Raw genomic sequence first — 23,051 nt, 5'->3', positions numbered from 1 at the left:
TCTTGTAGAATCTTTTATTTACTTTCTTTTTTATTTACAATTATTATAGTGTTTTTCAGGAGCTCAAGTGAGTGACAAGGTGCAGAACGGGACATAAGTGAACAAAGTGAAAAACGAAATGTCACACAACAACAAGGCTAAAAACGACAGAGATATATACAATGAAGTGGGTGTATTTCCTTGGGTAGGTCGACGACGTTTCGATCTACATGAGTTTAGATCATCATCAGGACTTATGAGCCTCCTGAAACTGCAAGATTTAATTGGGATTAAAAAGAGGACCTACAAATTCATTTTAAGCTTAATTGATACTAGTGCTCCCAGTGTCATGATTAGCTTTCATGCACATTTTGAATGAGTTTCATGCATATTTTGATCAAGTTGGACGGGGGGCGCTTAGCAATCTCACCAGTTATGTGCTGCGCGTATCTACTTGTCTAAAAACGGGGATAAGCATGTGGATGCATGCAATGGCTTAATTACCGTACAAATGAATTTGTTTAGTACCTAAGGGTAGTTGTATCAGAACAATGAACATCTATAAAATTATAAATGGTAATCATGAATTAACATAGAATCACTATGTTAATTCATGATTACAATTTATAATTTTATAGATGTTCATTGTTTGAAATAACCCCATTTTTTGTCTCCTCAGAAACCTCTCTCTGGTAAGCTACCGAAAAACCAGTTAGCCTGTTTCAAAATATTTTTCTGTTGGATACAACTACCCTACATCAGTCCTGATTCTACAAGAACCAACATCTCTAGCTCCCTAGCGTTAATTAATTATTCGCTTTACTCCTTTCAGGACCTTATCAGGCCACCTTTGAACCACTGTTCCTTTAAAAAGCGGAACCCCTAGTGTAGTTCTCTTTATGAGTCGTCGCACCGCTCCAATTCTTTGCTGCTGCTACCTTCCTCTGCCTTCCAATGCCCATGCAGCTCCAGGGCGCCATCTCCTACTCAGCTCCCCTGTCTCCCATCAATCGCCGGCATGTCACCCGCTTTTGATGCCTGATAACAGCGGGGCTGCACCTGTGCGCTGTGTACAGATTTCCCCAGCCCGCAGCCTCAGAGGACCCGCTCACCGCAAGCCCCGGTGTGCAGCCCAGGCAGGCGCAGCACCCTTGCTCCCCTCCTTCCCCTGGGCCGTCTCAGTCCCTCCAGGTGGCCTTCTCAGTTACAGCCACTCCTGCTCTGCAGTCCCGTCACCAGCAGGTGCTTCCTCGCACACATCGACAGCTCCAGTAAGCCGCCGATTCCGCTCCCTGGTATAGGGGGGGTGAGGTGGGCCCCGCTCACCACTATCCTCGCTCCTCTCTGTGCCGCTCCAAGGCACAGTTCTTCGCTGCTGACACCTACAATCACGCCAGTCACCCGATAGCAGCGCAGCACTCCCAGGTCAGCCTGCTGCTCTGGATCTCCGCCGCCACAGCTCCCCACCAGGTTACTCACGCCGCCATCTTGCGTCTCCAAGGCCGGCGGGTTCTGCTGGATATCAGGCTCCTAAGCAACAGAAATCTCCCATTTCACTCCGATATGTTAGCGTCGGGTCCTCGGGCGCTAAGGCTGTCCTCACTGGTAATCCCCGTCAATCTCCTCAGCCCAAGCCTCCACCGCTGCCGGTAGGATCACGGAGCCCTCGTGCCGCCATCTTGTGGTCGCGACTCGGTTTTCTTCTAGTCGGCAGTTCGCCCTAACATGCCGATGCCACATTCACTCTCTGGGTCGCCGAGTCTTCCAGGCACACTTCCCTTTCACTTCAGAGATTCGGGGGCTTCGCTTTGCGCCCCTTATTCAGGATAGGCGATGGGGGCGGCACAGAGCCCTGTGCTCACGCGTCCGCTCTCATCCGCCTTGTGGCCACGCCCGTTGGTTGCGTTGATAGTGGTCAGTGCTGGGTTGGAGGTGAACCAGCAGCGGATGCAGATAAAAGGTCCTGCTGTGGAGCTAGGCGATGCAAGGCAGCAGTTGTTGTTACATAAGGGGTCCAGGACGTTGGAGTATCTGTGGGAGTGTGGAGGGCCAGGGTTTCTGGCACTGAGCGCAGTCTCAGGTGCAGACGGATTTGCCTTTTGCATGGCCGCACAGCGCCCTCAATAAGAAAAAGGGGTAAAATCTCTAAATAATCAGACAGAGTCTCCAAAGGAACTGGAAAATCATCATCTGATCACCTCAAAACCGGATCACTGACAGAATATCGACAGTCAAAATATTGAGGTAAAAATATAGAATGCCAGAATATCGACTTCCTATCTACAAACAGGTAAGTACAAAAATATCGACTTCAAAATATCGATAGGAAAAAATAAAGACAGTCAAAATATCGAATTTTTTAAATATCTTAAAAGTAATTTAAAACGAATATAATAATAAATATAATTAATTTAAACATACTTAAAATACTTAAATAAACTTAAAATTAATAAATAATTAATGTAACTTAAAAAACAATTGTTCTTAATAAATACCAATAAATAAAATATTTATATATTTAATTAATTATAATTAAATTACTTCCCACCCTATTCCCCTATAAACCCACAACCCGCTACAGAAAATAAATTACCACAATTAACATATTTATCATTTAAAATTAATTACCAATGATATTTTAATTACTTACCAATTAATGATTAATTAACAATTAATTCTAAATAAATAACAATAAATAAAATAACATATTTAATTAATTATAATTAAATTACTTCCCACCCTATTCCCCTATAAACCCACAACCTGCTACAGAAAATAAATTACTAAAATTAACATATTTATCAATTAATCAATTATAATTAATTACCAATTATATTTTAACTAATTACCAATTAATAATTAATGAACAATTAATTCTAAATGAATAACAATAAAAAAAATAACATATTTAATAATTATAATTAAATTACTTCCCAACCTAGTCCCCTATAAACCCACAACCCGCTACAGAAAATAAATTACTAAAATTAACATATTTATCAATTAATCAATTAAAATTAATTACCAATTATATTTTAATTAATTACCAATTAATAATTAATTAACAATAAATTCTAAATAAATACCAATAAATAAAATAACATTTAATTAATTATAATTAAATTACTTCCCACCCTATTCCCCTATAAACCCACAACCCGCTACAGAAAATAAATTACTAAAATTAACATATTTATCAATTAATCAATTATAATTAATTACCAATTATATTTTAACTAATTACCAATTAATAATTAATGAACAATTAATTCTAAATGAATAACAATAAATAAAATAACATATTTAATAATTATAATTAAATTACTTCCCAACCTAGTCCCCTATAAACCCACAACCCGCTACAGAAAATAAATTACTAAAATTAACATATTTATCAATTAATCAATTAAAATTAATTACCAATTATATTTTAATTAATTACCAATTAATAATTAATTAACAATAAATTCTAAATAAATACCAATAAATAAAATAACATTTAATTAATTATAATTAAATTACTTCCCACCCTATTCCCCTATAAACCCACAACCCGCTACAGAAAATAAATTACTAAAATTAACATATTAATCAATTAATCAATTATAATTAATTACCAATTATATTTTAATTAATTACCAATTAATAATTAATTAACAATTAATTCTAAATGAATAACAATAAATAAAATAACATATTTAATTAATTATAATTAAATTACATCCCACCCTATTCCCCTATAAACCCACAACCCGCTACAGAATCGAAATTTGCCTAGCTTACGTAACGGTAAGTTTCAATTCTATTAAGGACACGGAGGCGAGGATTATGCTATATCTTCCTTCGCTTTATTAACATAAAGACTCCACAGCAGCTTAGGAAAAGATATGATAAGAACAAAAAATGCTTTAAATATAAAGCATTGACGTAATGTTCAACAAATCAAACAACAACTCCCAAGAGTCTCTTTGTATAACGATAGTCCATAGTCCTTCCACTCTGTCCATCATCACTATAAAACCGGACTTCTCATCTTCTTCCTCCTCTTTCTTCGCGCAGATCACGCTTGAGCCTCATTGGTCCTGTTTAGCACCGTCGTTGCCTGTCGGAAAAGGAACAGCATCAGCGAGGTGGTTCAGGAATGCGACAACAAGGCGAGGAGCATTCAGTGATTAATACAGTACTGACCATGTAAAGGAAAACGCTTTACTTACTGCCATACGGGTGGGTAGAGACACCACTGTAGCCTGGGTGGGATAATCCTCGCCTCCGTGTCCTTAATAGAATTGAAACTTACCGTTACGTAAGCTAGGCAAATTTCGATTCTATGTCAGGACCGGAGGCTTCAGATTATGCTAGTTCAAAGCTTATTTACCACCAACTGGGCCAAATCCACCACCGGCTTAAAATAGAACCTCTTGAAGGTGGAATCCGAGGACCAATCCGCCGCTCGCATTAGGTCCTCCAAACGAGCACCCACCGAGAATGCCTTAGAGGCCATGGCCCCCCTGGCGGAGTGCGCTCCAAAGAGAGAAGTATTGATGCCCGCTTCTTGCATGACCCACCGCACCCACCGAGCAATAGTGGGAGAGGAGACAGCTTTGTGTGGCTTCCGCAGGGCAATCAACAACTGACGCTCGCCCGGAGGGCGTAAATCCAAGGTCAGGTCCTCATATGCTTTGAGGCATTGCACGACACACAACTTAGGAGTGTCAAGAAAAGCTGGATACGAAATGGACCGCGACGACGTTTTAGTGCGTCGGCCCACGGTAAAAGTAACCCCATCCGGGGAAAAAATGCGTGCAGAGACATCCAGCGCGCGCACGTCAGAGACGCGTCTACAAGAAACCAAACATAACAACATGGCTAACTTCGCCGACAGCTCTTTAAGAGACAGATAGGAATTGGCCGGCCACGACAAGAACAAATTCAGAACCAAATTGACGTCCCAAAGGACGGAGTACCTGGTTTCCGGAGGCAGCGCGAGGCGGATAGCCCGCAGAAGCCGGCAAACAAAAGGATGTTCCCCTACTGGATGGCCATCGATGTTGTCGTGGCCAGCCGAAATCGCCGATCGAATAGCATTGATCGTTCTATACGCCAGGCCCTTGTCGGCCAAATGCGCCAGGAAATTCAGCACGGGAACGAGGCCTGCGACCAAGGGATCCAAATCCCTTCGTAAACACCAACGCATCCACTTAAGCCAAGCGGATCTGTAACGCTTCGTCGTACTATCGGCCCATGCTTTGGAGAGCAAGTGCTCAGCCGACCCCGAAAGGCCCGGGAGCGACCAGCGTCTCCTGAGAGCCTCCACGCCACGAGGCGGAGAGAGTTCTGCATGACGAGGGGATGAGGTTCCTGATCCGGATTTGTCAGGAGCAGAGCAAACAGGGGGAGTAGGATTGGAAAATCCCAAGAAAGTTCCAGAAGAACCGGAAACCACACTTGAGACCTCCAGAGTGGTGTAACCAACACCAGCTCCGCACCCTGGCGGCGTATTTGAGCCGCCGTTCGCATTATCATGGAGAACGGGGGAAACGCAAACGGTTGTTCCCGACTCCAATCCTGTAAGAACGCGTCCGTGGCCTCCGCTAGAGGGTCCGGCCTCCAGCTGAAGAACCGCGGCAGCTGGTGGTCGAGACGGGACGCAAAGAGGTCCACCGAGAAGGGACCCCAGAGGGAGTGCAGCCACCGGAAGACCTCCGGATCCAGTTTCCACTGGCTGGCGTCCCTGAGATGTCTGGAGTGCCAATCCGCTACTTGATTGCACTGGCCTGGCAGATACTCCGCCGTCACCGCAATGTGACGAGACAGGCAATAATCCCAGAAGTCCTTCGCCAAGTCCGCCAAGGAGCGGGAACGAGGACCGCCTAGATGGTTCACATAACGAACCGCCGAAATATTGTCCATCCGTAACAGGACACAGGCCTTGACCGAATCTTTGGTCCAACAACGAACCGCAAAGGAGCCCGCCAGGAGCTCCAAACAATTGATATGCAATCATTGTTCTTCTGAAGACCAGGCGCCGCCGGTGGAAAAATCCCCGCACCGGGCGCCCCAGCCCGACCTGCTGGCGTCGGACTCTATGATCAGGTCCGGGGCCGAACCGAAGATCGCCCGACCATTCCATGCCTCCATGTGAGACAGCCACCATGACATTTCCTCCTTCACTTCGTCCGTGAGAGGGACCCACTGATCGTAACTCATCCCACGGCGCAGATGCTGCGCCTTCAGGCGTTGGAGAGCCCTGTAGTGCAGTGGGCCTGGGAAAATCGCCTGGATGGAGGACGAGAGAAGACCCACCACCTTGGCGATATGGCGCAGGGACGTACGATCCCTCGTGACCGTCTGCCGAAGCAGGTGTCGTATCTTTGCGACCTTCTGACCCGGCAGGCTCAAGACCGCCTGCACCGAGTCCACCACGAAACCTAAAAAGGTGATCTGCTGAGTGGGAACCAAAACCGACTTGGAGCCGTTGATCACAAACCCCAGTCTCTGGAGCAGGCCGACAGCTTGACGCAGCTGGCCCGCCAACACCTCTGGGCACTGCCCCATGAGGAGGATGTCGTCCAAGTATACTAGCATACGGACCCCCTGACTTCTGAGAAACTCCACCACCGGGTGGAGGACCTTCGTGAAGCACCACGGGGCCGAAGAAAGACCGAACGGCAGAGCGGTGAATTCGAACACCCTGTCGTCCCACGGGAATTGTAGGAAACGACGATGAGGGGGGTGGATGGGGACGACCAAGTAGGCGTCCTTGAGATCCAGTCTCACCATCCAATCCCGAGGGAGGAGCACGTCTCGAAGGAGGTGGATACCCTCCATTTTGAAATGACGGTAGACCAACCACCCATTGAATTCCTTGAGATTGATCACAGGTCTCTTGCCCCCATCCGTCTTGTCCACTAAAAAGACGTTGCTGAGGAACCCATGCGGGTGGCGCGTTGATAGACGGATGGCTCCCTTGCGCAGCAAGTCCGAGATCTCCCCGTCTATCAATCGCGCGTCAGACTCTGAAAAGACCATCGGGCGCGGGGGCCTTGCTTGAGTGGGCTGGTCGTAAAATTCTATATGGAAACCTCGTACAGTTTGCAAAACCCAAGCGTCGGCAGTGAGCAATTCCCACTCCTCATAAAAGCTTGCCAGCCGCCCCCCAATAGGAACTTGATCCAAACAAAGTACACTTACCGGGGGCATTTCCTTGTCCGGAGTTCTTCTTGAACCCTCTGCCACCGAAGCGCTGTCCCCTGGTGGGGTAGAAGTTGGTATAGTTGGCAGAGGTCTGGTATTGACCTCTTCCGGAGCCTTGTCCTTTATTGTTGGTCTGCTGGCCACGGCCGATCGCGCGGCCCCTACTGCGACCGGCCACTCCGGAGAAACGCTGGTGGAACACCCTCTTGATGCTGGACTGGGCCTTATCCAGCGACGTGAACGTGTTCACGAACTTGCCCAGCTCCCTGATGAAGGGTTCGCCGAAGAGGCCTCCCTGGGCCACAGCACCCGCCTCCGACGAGGCCAGGTCCCCCAACGTTGGGTCCAACTTGATCAGGAGCGAACGCCGCCTCTCCGTAGACAGGGCACAGTTGGCGTTGCCCAAGAACACAATCACCCTCTGGGCCCAATTCGAGAGCACCTCCGGGGAAATGGCGGTGCCATTTGCTTTAGCCTCCTCCGCCATGTCGAGGATCTTCGTGGCGGGCCCGACCGCATCTAACAATTTGTCCTGGCACGCCCGCCAGGACCGGTCAATCCCTTTCCTGGGGTCCTTCATAAACTTCGCCAGGAAGGTGGCCATCTTGGGATCCAATTCTGGGGTCATGGCCACTTTCCCCTCCAAAGTTGGCCGAGGGCACTCCCCACGTAGGCAACCCCTTGCTTCCTTTTCCAGGGGCTTGCGCAGCCTGCCCGCGACGAATTTCGCCACCGTCTCCCCCGGTGTCCAGGCCGCGGAGCGGGGGTGGACGATCTCGTCCGGATCCAGCATGCCCGACTCATCTCGGGGCATCTCCTTGGCAGAGGGCGCCGGAAGCCACGATCGGGTCGACTCCCCGTCGTCATCCGTGTCCGGGGAGTCGTACACTGGGGAGGCGGGGGCCGTAGACACGTCCCCCGAAGCACTAGGGTCCACCAAGGGCGCAGGGGGCACCGCCGTCGCCTTAGCCAGGAAGGCGTCTCGAAGACGCTCAAAAGCGCCCCTGTCCACACCTTGGGCCTCCGATGACGGCCCCTCCTTACAAGGCCTCTTCGGGGCGGGTGGCAACCCGCCGGACGTCCCCGGGAGATCGGGGGACGGAGGCACATGCGCCGATGCCAGCTTCGCGCACTCCTCCACGATGCGGGCGGAAAGGCGGTCTTCCATGGGGCCTACCACCTCCGTTACGCAGCGGTAAATTGAATTGTCCACCGCCTGGTAGAACTCGTCGTCCTGCAGATAGGGGCAGGGTTCCTCCTCGTATTCCCCTTCCATCTTGGAACCAAGGGCAAATGCGGGGCACCCAAGAGGGCGGCAATCGAGAAAGATCTCGAATGTGGGCAGGCCAACCGGCTGCGATCACGTTTTCGGCCAACTGACGTGGCAGGTGGGCTGCACCAACCCCCAAGCGCACAGACCCTCCTCGCCGGGACCGGGTCTTCGCACCCCTCAAGCGCGCTAAGCCACACTTTGGATAAAGAGGTGCACAAAGGACACCCGAAGGTGGTTCACGCGGTCAGAGCCGCAATACAGACCCCAACGGGGAGTCAAGGGCAGGAATTACAGACCCGGGGCACCAGGTGTCAGAGGGGTACGCGAGGGCTGGCTCCTGCGCAAGCAGACTCCACGGCGCGGCTCCTGGCACAGCGGAGGCGCGCCGAAGGGTCGCGAGACGACAGGCCGCCCCCTGGCGGTCATTGTACGCACCGCACACAATTGGGAAATAAAATCGCGTAGGAACGAAGAACGTTCCCGCAACCGGGGACTCTGTAAGGGAATAAACCATGCAATGAGTCCCCCAACGATCGTACACAATACAATCAGTAACATTGAAAACGGAAAAAATAGGAAAGCACTTATCTGGCTGCGGGAGCAGCGAAGAAAGAGGGGGAAGAAGATGAGAAGTCCGGTTTTATAGTGATGATGGACAGAGTGGAAGGACTATGGACTATCGTTATACAAAGAGACTCTTGGGAGTTGTTGTTTGATTTGTTGAACATTACGTCAATGCTTTATGTTTAAAGCATTTTTTGTTCTTATCATATCTTTTCCTAAGCTGCTGTGGAGTCTTTATGTTAATAAAGCGAAGGAAGATATAGCATAATCTGAAGCCTCCGGTCCTGACATAGAATTATATTACACAAAAATTAAAAATTAATATTAACTTACCTTAAATTCGATATTTTTGTTGTCTATATTCTGTCTAGTCGATATTAAGTCCATTCTATATTTTTGATTCGATAATATGTCCATTCTAACCGATATTAAAATTTTCTAGTCAATATTTTGGTAGTCTATATTATGTCTAGTCGATAATATGTCTATTCTATATTTTTAACTCGATATTATGTCTAGTCGATAATAAAAACTCGATATTTTGACTCTATACCCTCAAAACCAAGAGTGTTTTCATGCACATTTTAGGCATAAATAATAAGCAAAACTCCAAATTCAGCATGGCATTAATTGCGATAGTATATATTGGACACATCAGATGGAAGATCATAATTACAATTGTTATAACACTCACCCTTTTATAAGGTAGAGGAAATCTTCCATTAGCTTCTACAACAATAGCAGTCCGGAGATGTACAACACAATATGAAACATTCCCAAGCATAGACTCATACACTAGTGTACTAGCATGTCTGCATCGGAACTTCTAGCAGAAATGCCCTTCAGCAATTACATTAGGAATACGATAGAAAAGTTACATTAACAATACATGCTCCTAAAGGAAAATAACCAATTACGTCACAGTGTCCTGTCCTCCATGAAAATTGTGGGGAGAGGAAGCTCATAAGGGAACATTGATTGGGAAGGGTGATGAGCAGGATCAAGATGAACAAAATAACAGACACAGCATCCAATTTAATAACGTGGGGCCAGATGTAGGTAATTCATATTTACCGACTCTTAAATACCGAATTTTATCGATTCGGTATTTAAGAATCGGTAAATATGAAGGGGGAGATGTAGGTATTACAGATTCTGTAAATACCGAATCGTTAAGATTCAGTATTTACCTAATCTGTAAATACCGAATCGGTATTGCCCATTGATTCCTATGGGCCTTAAAGCCCATAGGAATCAATGGGCAATACGGTAAATACCGAATTTTGCAAGAGTGCAGGGGGTGTCACTTTGACACCCTCTGGCACTCTAAAAATAGGCATGTGCGCCATGTGGCACACAAACATGCCCTAAGGGCATGTCTGTCTGTCACATGGCTAGGTGTGCATGCACACATGTGCCTGCACACCTGAATTCGGTATTTTAACACCCAATTGGATTGGGTGGTAAAATACCGAATTAGTAAGGCCTTTGGGACTCATAAGAGTCCCACCTACATCTGGGAATTACCGAATTGGTAAAAATACCAATTCGGTATTTTACAGATTCTGTAAATTTACCGATTCGGTAAATTTACAGAATCTGTAAAATCTGGCCCCCTACATCTCAAGATGCCAAATACCGGTCGGAAACGGCCGAATTCGGCCGTTTCCGACCGGTATTTGCCACCTACATCGGGCCCATGGTGTCCCTACTCCCTACCAAAATGTGGCATAACTGACCTTGGTTAATAAATACACTTCTAAACAGTTAGCCTAAATTGTTTTAAGTGCAACATTATTAATTCATTGGTTATTGCCATGTTAATAATACATATCATAAGTATTCACAAAATATTTGTCATCTAAAATTGCACATTTAGAAAAAGCTTTAACAACCTCCCTCCTCTGATTATTTTTAAATAATCACTTAAACACATTAATAAACTTTATTAAACAGCCATCAATGAGTAGATGCCATTATCTTTGCTTGTCTTTGGGAGTTTTCCTCCACAATCTTTAACTGGTTATATAAATGATCCTTAATACTCTCAAAACAGCTGCAACTAATTTCAAATAACCTGGAAGACTTACAGCTACTGGATCCAATACAGCAGTGAGATAGGCCAATGGGTACATTAAATCTCTGTGTTTCTGTATAATAATCGAAAGTACACATCTATTTCTTTCATGAAAGAACAGGAAAACATCAAATCAGGCATTCCAAGTGCATGTGCATGATACAAACTCTCCTTCAGTTCTTTAAATGGATTAATGCTTTCATCATCAAATGAAACTGGATCTTGGATATCGCTCCATGTCAACCTGCCTAAGCTTTTGCCAAACTTGATACCGGCCTGTTATATGGCACCAAAGATATTAGCAAATAAAATAATTTTTGACTTCCTCTTCATCATGTCTGCCTGAAATGGGAGATTGCTGCACTGGGCTCAACTTGCTAACAGCCTATCAATATCATGCTGATGCATTAACCAGTGCCAATGTTATTTACAGGTAAACACTTTTTTGACCATTGGCCCCTATTGAACCCCACCCCTGCTCGACGGACTTGCATGAAACTCAATATATTAAAAGTAAGCTGAACATGACACATTGGTTCTCCTTTGATCTGCATGAAACTTATCAAGAGTAAAATAAACAAGCTAAACATTTGCCAAATTTCGGGCTGATTAGTGAATTGGTATAATATGTATTCGTTTTTTGAACACTTTTTGGAACCCCCACCTTGTTAGTGTGCACTAATAGCTGAACATTATAAATGTCTGCCAGTTTTTGTGCAGATTTTTAAAACTATACTTAAGTTCTGACCAAATGAATTACTCGGTCCTTTAGTCCAAAAATAAGTTAGGAAAGGGCATGTAAAGGGCAGTATGAGTACATCCTGACACAAGACCAATGTGGGGTGTGCGATCATAGAACATTCTTTTGAACAAAAACGTCATTTATTTGTGGGTTACAGAGATCCACAAAATAAAGGCCCTGCAAGGTCAGCCTTAAGCCCCCAAACGCCCTTCCATGGATAAAGAGTTCCACCGTTATGGGAATTGGGCTGTGATCCCTGAGTCAAGCTGAAAATAGCAAAAACCTTTGGGTTTTGCTCTTCCGGCTTGGCCACCCCGGACTTGAGAGGATGGGTTGATGGCAGTAAAGACCGCACATAAAGACACCGAAACATCTCACACGTCACGCCCACCTCAGTCCTGAGGATCTGAAAAACTGCACTTGCAGCCAAAATCAACATCAAAAAAACTTCTGTGTCTGGCATTGAAAGCTGCCCTGAAGCCATCCTTGATGTTGAAGTCGGACACCACTTAATGCTTGATATCTGAAAAACTCTCAGAGTACTTAGATGCAAAACAAAAGAACGGGGGTGGCTGATATCAAAGGAATAGTGTTGTTGAGAGACCTGGCTCTGAGGTGAAATTGCGTGCATTAATCCCCAAAAATATTAAAGCAATTAATATAAAGTTGTATTTTTTTAAAGATGACGAAGACTATTTCCTTCAATTTTTTCTTCATAGACAAACACACACTCACTTTTACATAGGTGCAATATGATCAAAACATTAGCGTATTTACTGTACATTGTAAAGATCAGTGAAAGCAGAACAAACTTGAGTAGCACCTCACGTATTCCGGCGAAAATGTTGGCAAATAAACCCGCCCAAATAAAAGATTCTGCGCATCTTTATTCCTGATTTTGCTCTTCTTTTGCATGCTGGCTTCCCTAAAACTCTGTCCCAAAATGTGCCTAAGCTTAGGTACCAGTCTAATGCCAGATTGTAGGAATAAAGACATAGGGCCTAATTACAAGTAGATCGGTCCTGGGACTACCGTGTACCTGTGGATGGCTGTCCGACTGCCGCCATCACATCAGGCGTCCGATTACGATAGTGACGGTGGGACTGCAACAAGACTGCCACCACCATCAGGATCCAGGATCCCACAGTGAGAAAAGCAGGTGGGACCTTGCCAGGAAATGCTTGGCGGAAAGGCATGTAAAGGGGCGGCACATAATGTGCCCTCTCAAAAGTGCACAGTTGTACTTGCACTGTGTGGCAGGCCTGACATGGTGCATACCACACTGTGCACAGATGTGCTGGAGGCGCTGTCACAGCGGCGGTATGCTTTTTAGGCTCTCCTATGAGCCAAACATTCCCGCCACCATGACACTGCCACCGTAGCACCCCCAGCCCAGGATTACTGTTATAATGTGGTGGGTGGGAATACTGATGATGTGGCGATCTCCCTTGGACAACCACTGAAACAGTCCAACGGGAAGACTGCCAAAGTCATAATCAGGCCCGTAGTCTTAGATCATGTTCCTGGACGGTCACAGCCTTGTATCACATTTATAATTTAAATCATAATCTGAGGTCCGATTTCAGGAGTGAGGTAACAGTCTTCATTCCGGTTCCTGGAGTGATACACAGTCCAAAGTCAGCTTCCTAGAGCAGGGTTCTCCAAAGTTGATCCAGGAGGGCCGGATCCATGCCAGTTTTTTTGTATATCCCCATTTAGATAAATGTAGTTGTCTTGAAATCTGGCATGGGTCTGGCTCTCCAGGACCAACTTTGGAGATCTCTGTCCTTGAGCGATATAACAGTCGGATATTAGATCATGAACTGATGTCAGTCTGAGGTCCAGTGTCTAGAGTGATATCTCAGTCTGCAGCCAAGTCCCTGGAAGGGTGTCATAGTCTGAAGGCAAGTTCTTGAATATGACACCTGAAACCACACTGTGACATTTTCTGTGGAACTCTTTGTCAGCCTGTGGTTATCACTCCAGAAACCAGTTGTTAGTGAAATCACTCCAGGAAACAGACTTTTGTATTGTGACATCACTGTAGAAGAAAAATGTCTCGCTGCAACATCACCCCTAGATCCAACCATCACATGGCATTATCCAGGTACCTGATACTACGGCCTGGCAGTAACCTGTCAGTAGGTTGGGACGTCAGTTCTGGAACATGCTTAGCAATTTCCAGGGGAACCAGTTTGCTTTTGGTTAAAGATCACAGAGAATACAAAATATCTAATATTAAGTAGCTACATTTTGTAATTTGCGAGAGTAAGCAAAAACAACAGTGCATTCAATTTGTAAGGCTTGTGTGAGAACCCCAACAATCTTCATGTTCGCTGTGAATGAACTCTCACATTGCCTACATAGAAGGACCTACTAAGACAAACATGTTTTCTAAAGGGTTACCCTCCTTCGTGTTTGGTGGCTTCGCCAGACTACTAAAGTATGGTCTAGAGAAACGTGTGAGGTGCTGGGAGTAGCAAACTAATGAAAAACACCACAGCTAAAGAAGAAAATATCTTCAAAGTGCAGGAAAAGTTTAGTTACAGATATAAAAATGTAATAAGAAATATGCCACAAAAATTAAGTAGAGCGATAACGGGTTCAATATAAGAAAACCAACGACAAACTACCCTATTGGAATCAGTAGGAAAATATTAATTTATTGGAAATCAAAGAAAAGCTGAAAACTGATAGCCATCCGCGAAACTTTCCATATATGTGGGGTTGGAGTATTGACATAAAACTCATAATTTAATTGTGATTCTGAAACATTTGGATAACCCTGGGCGGAGATCACGGAGTTGCACTATCCGGAACTCCGCATAGTGGCAAAAAAACTCTGCCGCACTACGCGGACCACCGCAAGCGGCGGAGTTCCATAGAAAAATGCCATTCGCTGTGATTGTACGATGCGGATGCTTGTCCGCACTGTGCAATCATTGCGAACGGCAACTTTGCACAGCGCAAGCTGTCCCTTCTTTCCTTTTCTACAGCTCGAGTAGATTTTTACTCGAGCGGCAGCTTTCTCAACGAGAGCGGGCAGTTTCTCAACGCGAGCAATGAGAAACCTGACCACCCCGAGTTGAGAAATCTCACCGGGATGTTTATTTTCCCTGCTCGCACTCGCCAACTTGATGTTGACGATCGCGAACGAGGAAAAATCTCACCAGGAGGTTCATTTTCCTCGCTTGCGGTCGGCAACTTTACGTTGACAAACGCGAGCGAGAAAAAAAAACCGCTTTGCAGAGCGGAGTTTTTCGGAACTCCGCGAGCTTCGTGTAATGCGCAGTGCAAGATAGGAATTACTTTCTTATAATTCAAGGACATTAGATTAGCTTTAATTCAATAAAGGTGAAAGGGTTTCCATTCTTAGGTGATTCACACCGAATTAGGCTTTGTTTATGGGAAGTGTTGCACCGCTAGGGGTGAAACAGCGATGCAACACTTTTCAGTGCGCCATCCTTGCGAAACCATGGATGCGCCGTATTTACTGTGTGGCACTCCATGTCACAAGGATTTACAGGTATGTCAGATATCCTGAAGTGTCGGTTGGCGCAAAAATGGCGCATTGCTGGACTGTGTCTGGAAACAGATGCAACTCCAGCAATGTGTCATTTGACTTGGGGCAAGTCCCATGTGAAATGGCCTGCGTCACACCGTACGCCTGCTTCAAGCAATTGTAAGGATTGGACGCAGTGACGCCGTAGAAGTGTTGCAGTGAAATCTCATTGATTTCACTGCCCCACTTCAACTAGGCTTCTCTGTGTCGGCACGCCCACCCTGCCTGCATACATTATACCTGTTGCAGGTATAATGTAGCGCAGGGGTTTACAAAGTGATGCATCTGCCTAGATGCGTCACTTTTAAAATATGGTGCAGTGTGGTGCACAGTGACGTAGCTGGGGGGGGCGCGGGGGCGGTCCACCCCAGGCGGCACTATTTTTGAGGCGGCTGCAGCTGCGCTGCACTGAAGGCCCTTTGCGGCCGCGGCGGCCTTTATAATTCATTTGGGAACGAACACAGTGTCCCCAAATAAATTATAAAGGCGGCCGCGGCCGCAACGGGCCTCTAGTGCCACGGCCGCCCAGTTTAAAAGTGCAATGCTGCGCTGCGAGTAGTGGCGTGCATGCACGCACCTGACCTGACGGCTGCACAGTGAGTGCACACAACACAAACTTGGGACTTAGTTTTTGGCAATTTAATTGAAAGCACTGCAGTCTGCAGGCGGTGCTTTCAATTAAATTGCCAAAAGCGCATCCTTGGACTCCTCGACCGTTTCCCCCCCCCCCCCCCCCGCCTGCCTCCCCCCCCCCGTCCCAGCCTCCAGGGCCGTCAATTTTGTTGTAGCGTGCGCGCGAGCGCGAGTGCTACCAATGACGGCCCTGTAGTGACATTTTGGCCAGCCCTCGCGATTAGAACGTAGCAGTGACGCATTACGCGCTTCACCACTACGCTCTCGTGAGGAGTCAATTCTGCCTTGGTGCTTGCAGCTTTGGGCGTCGTTTTGCTGGCTCTCTGGATTGAGAGTCTGGCTGCTGCACTGCAGACACAGTACAGCAGAAGTCATTAGGGGAACAACGTTCGAACCGAACCACCCGTGCCTGCCATAGAGACCCTGCCTGGAGCGAGTGAGGTAAGAGGAGGCAGCAGCAGGTTCAGAGGGGTGGGGGACTGAGTCTGTGGCTCATACATAGCTGCCAAAGTTTCAGATTGCTATGTGTGGCACTTTCAGAATTTCATTGTAATACTGAGTGACATTTCAACGTCTAGGAGTAACACTTTCTCACGGGCAAAAATTAAGATCACTCAATAAAGATGAAGGAAAGTCATATGAATACCAGAAATTACACCCATATTTTAAGTGTTTCCCGTCCTTTTTCCCCAGCACCCCCCCAAGGGGCGTCAATCTGAGGGATAGCCCCATTGCGCCACAAGCTCTAGCTATGCCGGTGGTGGTGCATTTTTTACACCGCCGAAGAGACACAAAAAGCGACGCAATGGCGGTGTAAGGGCCTCATAAATGAGTCCTGTGGTATATTAAGGTAGTTTTAGGCTTGATGTCTCACGGCCTGCACACAGGGCCTCAAGGGAATAGCAAATGAACAATGCATACAAAGCTAATGCCTGGCCAGCATGAATGAGACCACAACCTAGGGCAACAATCCAAAGGTATAAGAAGTAAACAACTAGGGGAATACCCAAGGTAGCTGGGATCAGTCACAGTAAATAAACCAGAAACATCAGAATTTGAGAAAAGATGCAAATCAGTGAAAGTAAATTAGCCCCTGTTCATAGGTAGACTTACGCTACCATATAGTATGTAATCTAGGTGCCATATGGAGAATGCAGATTGCACTCTGAAAATGGTGCATTGAGGTTTTGTCCCTCTGTACCACCCATTCAGCTGGCATGATCTTCTTTTTGATTTTCCCTTACTCCAGAGTCCTTGTACATCAATCTGATCGTCTGTATTGTGTTGCAGGCCACGTCAGGCTGTTGAGCCTTTTGAATGAATATTCCCACTGTATTGAGGGATATAATTTTGCAAGTAGCAGGTGCTCATGATTGTTAATAATACAGATGTGTTGTAGCACAGACCCTGCTTGATCTTGTGTAGCGGATGCACTGAAGTGATACAGGGATGTCGCAAGGGTGCATTGTTGTATCAACAGGTTGGCTTTCACATTTTGTTTTATGAAACAACTTAAAAAGTGATTCCTGTTCCTGTTCCTGAACTGTATTTTGAGGCAGGCTTACTTACCTGCCTGAGGAACAACTAGACTTTGACTGCATGGAGCAGTGATTCCCCTCTTGTAAAGCACAGAGTCCCGCCGTGTGGGACAGATGGACTGCCACTGCCAGAGAGAGAGACAGGGGCGTCTTCAACCAGCTGACCAGGCCAAAAATCAACTCCGCAATGACATCTGGGATTAGGAGAAGTTCACTATATCCCCTGTCCCTACCCTGCTTAGTCACTGATCCTTCCTGGACATGGGGAACTGTATTGTTACCTTTTGTTGCCCCCGTGGTCTTGAGGGTTCCCCAGCTTAACCCTGGCCTAAAACCCACTGGGATGCCATTTTGATTCCAGAGCAGGTGGAATTGTATTGATAGCCCAAGCCATTCTGGAGTTATCTCCTGGTTTGTCCAGCCACTTCCCAGTGCCCCAGACCTATGAATGCACCTGCCACTGTACAGTCTTAACTGTGGCAGACGAGTTCTGAAATACAGACCGCTGAACTGACCATCACATGAAAAGGGGGACTGGCACCCTTAGTTATTGATGCCAATGGGTAGTTTCTTTTTTCATTAAGAGAAGATTGATCCTTGCCTAGGGAGTCACCATCACCAGTAAATATAAAACAACTAAAATAAACAATATCATACATGTGTTGTGTTGTTCACTGGGTTCCGCAGTGAGTTATGTATAGAGGTAGTAAGGGATTTCTAGGTCTCAGAGAAGTGTAGTGCTTGAGGATGAGGACAGCTCTCAGAACTGTTATCCACAATATGAAGAGGGCACAGAACAAACGAACTGTGCTTGTCCCCGTTTTGTCCAAGACGTGGGCTTAGAGTGATTTGTCTGGCACAAAACCGTGCTGTGCGGTATTAGAAACACTAAATGAACCCTTCATGCTTTTCTTTAGTGGGAGCTAGAAGGCTCCTCTACACCATCTATTAGGGGGTCCGCGGAATCTGATAGCGTTAGACCCTTCTGGTCCTCGGCCAGGTCCCCTTGTGAGTAATGCCGTCCGGGGGGCCTCAATTGCATCTGGGCGCTGTTCTCTCTTTGGGTGCAAAATCTGGTTTGCATTAGAATCTGGGATACAACTTGGACACTTCTCCAAGTATTTTGCCCGCATGCTTTGGCTGTTTAACCGCATCGCTGCGGCGCGAATTCCCCGCCCATGCTGACTCCGCCTTGCGCGGGCGGAGTCATGACGGAACGGTTCCGTCATCCGCACAGCTCACCCGACGTGCATGACGGAACCGTTCCGTCAACAGCATCGAAGGGGTTAAAAGCTGGCACAATTTATGGAGACAAATAGTGCACATCTTGAGTTTGTGCACCATGGAACAGCACCAGGATACCCTCCCGGGTGATAGTGCGCTTTACAAATCTGCATAACATAACAGAGGGAATTGCGACCAATTAGCACCTAATGCCACAGTCTGAAAAATTGAATGGCGCACCACAAGTTAGGCACCTGGTAAATACAGATTCCAGCACTCTTGGGGCCTTATTTATGAGGCCTAGCGACCCGTTTATGCCGCCATTGCATCCCTTTTTGTGCCACACCGGGGGCTTATAAAATGCACCATGTTGCATCCTATTTATAAAGTGACACATCTAGGCAGATGTGTCACTTCGTAAACCCCAGCGCCACATTATACCTGCGGCAGGTATAATGTATGCAGGGTGGACGTTACCCCGCAAAAAGCTTAGTAGAAATGGTGCATTGAAATCTATAAGATTTCAGTGCGCCACTTCTAGGATGCTACTGTGTCAATTTTACGCCTGCCTCACAGCAGGCGTAAGACTGATGCAGGCACTTTCACGTGGGGTTTGACCCATGTGAAAGGACACATTGCTGGAGTTGCGTCTGTTTTTAGATACAACCCCGTAATGCGCCACTTTTACGCCTACAGATACATCAGAATTACTGAAGTATCTGTAACTCCTTGTGACATGGAGCGCCGTACATTAAATGCGGTGCGTCCATCATGCCGTAAGGAGGGTGCAGTGAAAACTGTTACATCACTGTTTTCATGCAATAATGCAACAGTTTTCATAAATGAGGCCCTTGGCATTTACTGAGTGTGTCGTCTGCATCTGGAATTGTAATAAGGTAAAAGAGGCCTAATATACTTCTTACCTGGGCTTCCGGAAGTTTCCATGTCCTTGCAGCATGCTCTGGTGCACATATTGTCGATCACATTTCACGCGCCAGATCTGGCCCCGCAGTTCCATGTATAATATCAAAATAGCATTGAGTGAAACAAAACAGAACAAGCTCTTTGTTGTGTTGTATTTTTTCTCCCACCACTGTTTTATCCATTAGTATTAGCTCCCCAAATATAAACTAAAATGCAGACCAACATGGCTGAACCGGTATTTTAGACTTTAACCTCTGGAGGCAGCGTTCTGTAATATCTCATAATGAAAAGCTGGCACGGGGCTGCTAATTTTAGCTTGGGTTACTACTGTGCGCCTCTTTTATTTTAGAGGATCTTGGAATGCAAGGTTTACAAATTACGTCATGCTGCGCCATCTTGAAAAACCGTTTAAGCACAAACTATAGCTCAAGCGAAAACAAGGGCAACTCTTGATGTAATGCCGGTTGTTAATCACTTCTTATGACTTCTCTGTTATGTCTTTCCAGGTTGCAGCATATTTCTTGCCGTTCCTCAGACGATGTACAACATATTCATGTAAGTGGGTCTCAAGTGGCGCGTAAACAAGTGACGTACCGTGACATTCACAGTCTTTAAAGGGACCGCACCAATTAATGGGGAAACTACAGCCATTTAATAATCGCACGTGTAAGCTGGAAGCTGTACACTACTACACATTTATTAAACATAATTAACTCTCGACCATGAGCGTGGGGATCTCTGTAACTGTCAGTGCTTAATTTATAAAAAAAAAAAAAAGTGCCTGGACTCCACCCAGGAGGTCTCTGCAGCTTGCACCACCCATTTACCCCAGCCAGCGCTGTCAGTGACGGTACCTGCACAACTACCAACCAGCACACTGCTACAAGTGTGTCAATTCAACCTATTCTAGGCCCTCAAAGCTATAAATATTAGTTGTTTTGAATGCATACTTGTAGTGAGCACGCTAACGTGGTACGTCACGTGACTACGTGACGTACGGCAACGTAGGGGCGCGAGGTGCGTAGTGCGGCATCAGTGCGTAGCGCGGCATTAGCGCGCGAGCAGGCTGGGCGAAGGACATGCTATGCGCTCCTTGTATGTTACTACTAAATAAAGACAGTAACGCTGATACCCGACTCCGAGAGTTATTGGGGGAAGAAAAGGTACATCATTACAGTGGCGACGAGGGTGGGATAACGACCCACGACCCCCCACCACGCAGACTACGCGGAGAACGGCGGAACGGAGCGGAGTCTCTGAGGGAGCGAGGAAGGCCCGAGGGAACGCACAGCGACCACACCCTGACCGGGCACCACAAGGAGCGCGACGCAGCCAACAGCACGAGGAGCCGAGCACTGTGGGCGCACGGTGATCAAGAGGGCGGAGAACCGCCACACACCCGAAGCAGGAGACCAGCCACGGTCAAGGCCCCCAGGCAACCGCACTGGCTACCCCACCTGAACAGGAAAGGGCTGAAAGGAGCAGCACTCCACCCTTACTCAACAAGGAGGAACAAGACAGTGCACCAGGGAGCCCGAGAAGCCTGGAAAATACACTGCCCACATCCAGAGGCGAAAAGATGACCACACAAGCAGGTTATGCGATAGCGCCAGTCCAGTTCCTTCCCAGGCCAGGGGAGCCACTCATGAAATGGGAGGACTGGAAGGAGTACATAGATAATTTCATAGAAGTGCTGGAAGATGAAAGTGAGGAGAAATTCAAACCGCCGAGGAAGAAACGCATACTGCTGCTAAACCTAGGCCCAGAAGGCCTGAGGATCTACAAAAGCTTGGTACCTAAGAAGAGAGAGACGGAGGACGACGACGTGTATGCTCACGCAATGGAAGACCTGGAGGAACACTTTAAACCCTCAGTATGCGTCTCAGTGGACAGGTTTAACTTCCAACAAAGGAAACAACTACCCGGGGAAACAGTGGAAGAGTATGTGGCGGCGTTAAGGAAACTGGCGGCCCCGTGCAAGTACGCAAACTGGGAAAGCGAATTCATAAAAGACCAGGTGGTGATGCACACCACGTGCACGAACGTACAGGACAAGCTATGGGCTGCAGGAGACACCTCGCTCAAGGACGTACTAGTGATAGTCAAGAGAGCCGAACTGGCGCGAAGGTGTGCAGCGGCCACGAAGAAAGAGAACGTGCCCAGCGGGGTGGTGAACAAAGTGGACAACGAAGAAACTCACAAGGATCACCAGGCGCGGAAACAGCCAGATAAGGGCCCGAGCAGATGGCAAAACAGCCCAGGCCACGCCGGCAAACCAGCCGGAAGTAATAAACGACCTTGCTACAGGTGCGGCAGTTGGACGCACGAGGCGCACGACCGGAAGTGCCCCGCGCTTCGCGCCAAATGCATGTTTTGTGGAATCGTCGGCCATTACGAAAAAGTGTGCAGGAAGAAGGCCTCCAAAAACGCAGTCAAGTACGTGGACCAGGAAGCGGAGGAGCCAAACGAGGTGACCGAAGAGGAGGTGGTCACTGTCCTCTGCACTTACGATGAAATTCTGAGCGTGAACAACCAAAGCCGAGACACCGACGGAAAGAGGACGATGAAGCCGATCATGGACATGAAGATAGGGGGTGTGGAAGTCCAAGTGGTGGCAGACACGGGGTCACCCTATACCATAATTCCAAGGAAGGTATGGGAGGAGAAGTTTGCTCCGCAACTGGGCCCCGAGCTGGATAAGATGGACATACGCCCGTCACGTATAACGGAGATCGAATCCCCATGGCCGGATGCAGAAGACTGAACTTCGAATTCAGGGGCAGGGCGGCCAGGTGTAAACTATACGTTTCCGAGAAAGGCCCTTCGGTCCTAGGGTGGCTCGACCAAGGAGACCTGGGGATCAAACTGGACCCAGGTGGCAAGGAGCAGATATTGATGACGGAGCCGGAAGAAGAGATGGACACGAACAGGTGGATGAAGGGGTTCCCAACGGTCTTTGGCGGATCAGTAGGAAGGCTCGACAAATTCGCACACAAGATCATACTGAGAGAAGGAGCAGTGCCGGTGGCCCACAAGGTGAGGAACATTCCATTGGCAGTGAGGGAAGACGTGAAGGAGGAGCTACGGCAGCTAGAGAAGAGGGGAATCATCGAACCGATCACCTGTGCCGAATGGCTGGCGCCGTTGGTGGTGGTGAAGAAACCCAACGGCAAGGTCCGTCTATGCGTAGACCTGCGCGAGTTGAACAAAAATATTGTGGTAGAGAAGTTCCCCCTCCCCCGGATAGAAGAAATGCTGGCCAGCACAAGGGGCATTCAGTGGTACTCCACCATAGACTTAACATCGGCGTACCATCAGATCGCACTGCACCCGGAGAGTCG

General features: G+C 47.1%; 1 protein-coding gene across 1 annotated transcript in view; it reads left to right on the top strand.

Moving 5' to 3' along the window:
* The window catches only part of LOC147724127 (ethanolaminephosphotransferase 1-like), a 509,957-nt gene that overhangs the window by 275,161 nt on the left and 211,745 nt on the right, over positions 1-23,051 (top strand). Inside the window, exon 7 of the mRNA XM_086965725.1 lies at positions 20,217-20,265. Coding sequence (XP_086821851.1) covers positions 20,217-20,265 — 49 coding nt within the window. The remainder of the gene's footprint in view (positions 1-20,216; positions 20,266-23,051) is intronic.

Source organism: Lissotriton vulgaris, chromosome 4_1 (genome assembly GCF_964263255.1).
Source record: "Lissotriton vulgaris chromosome 4_1, aLisVul1.2, whole genome shotgun sequence".
Taxonomy (NCBI): Eukaryota; Metazoa; Chordata; class Amphibia; order Caudata; family Salamandridae; genus Lissotriton; species Lissotriton vulgaris.
The sequence above is the reverse complement of the archived record's forward strand: the minus strand, read 5'-3'. Positions and strand labels throughout refer to the sequence as shown.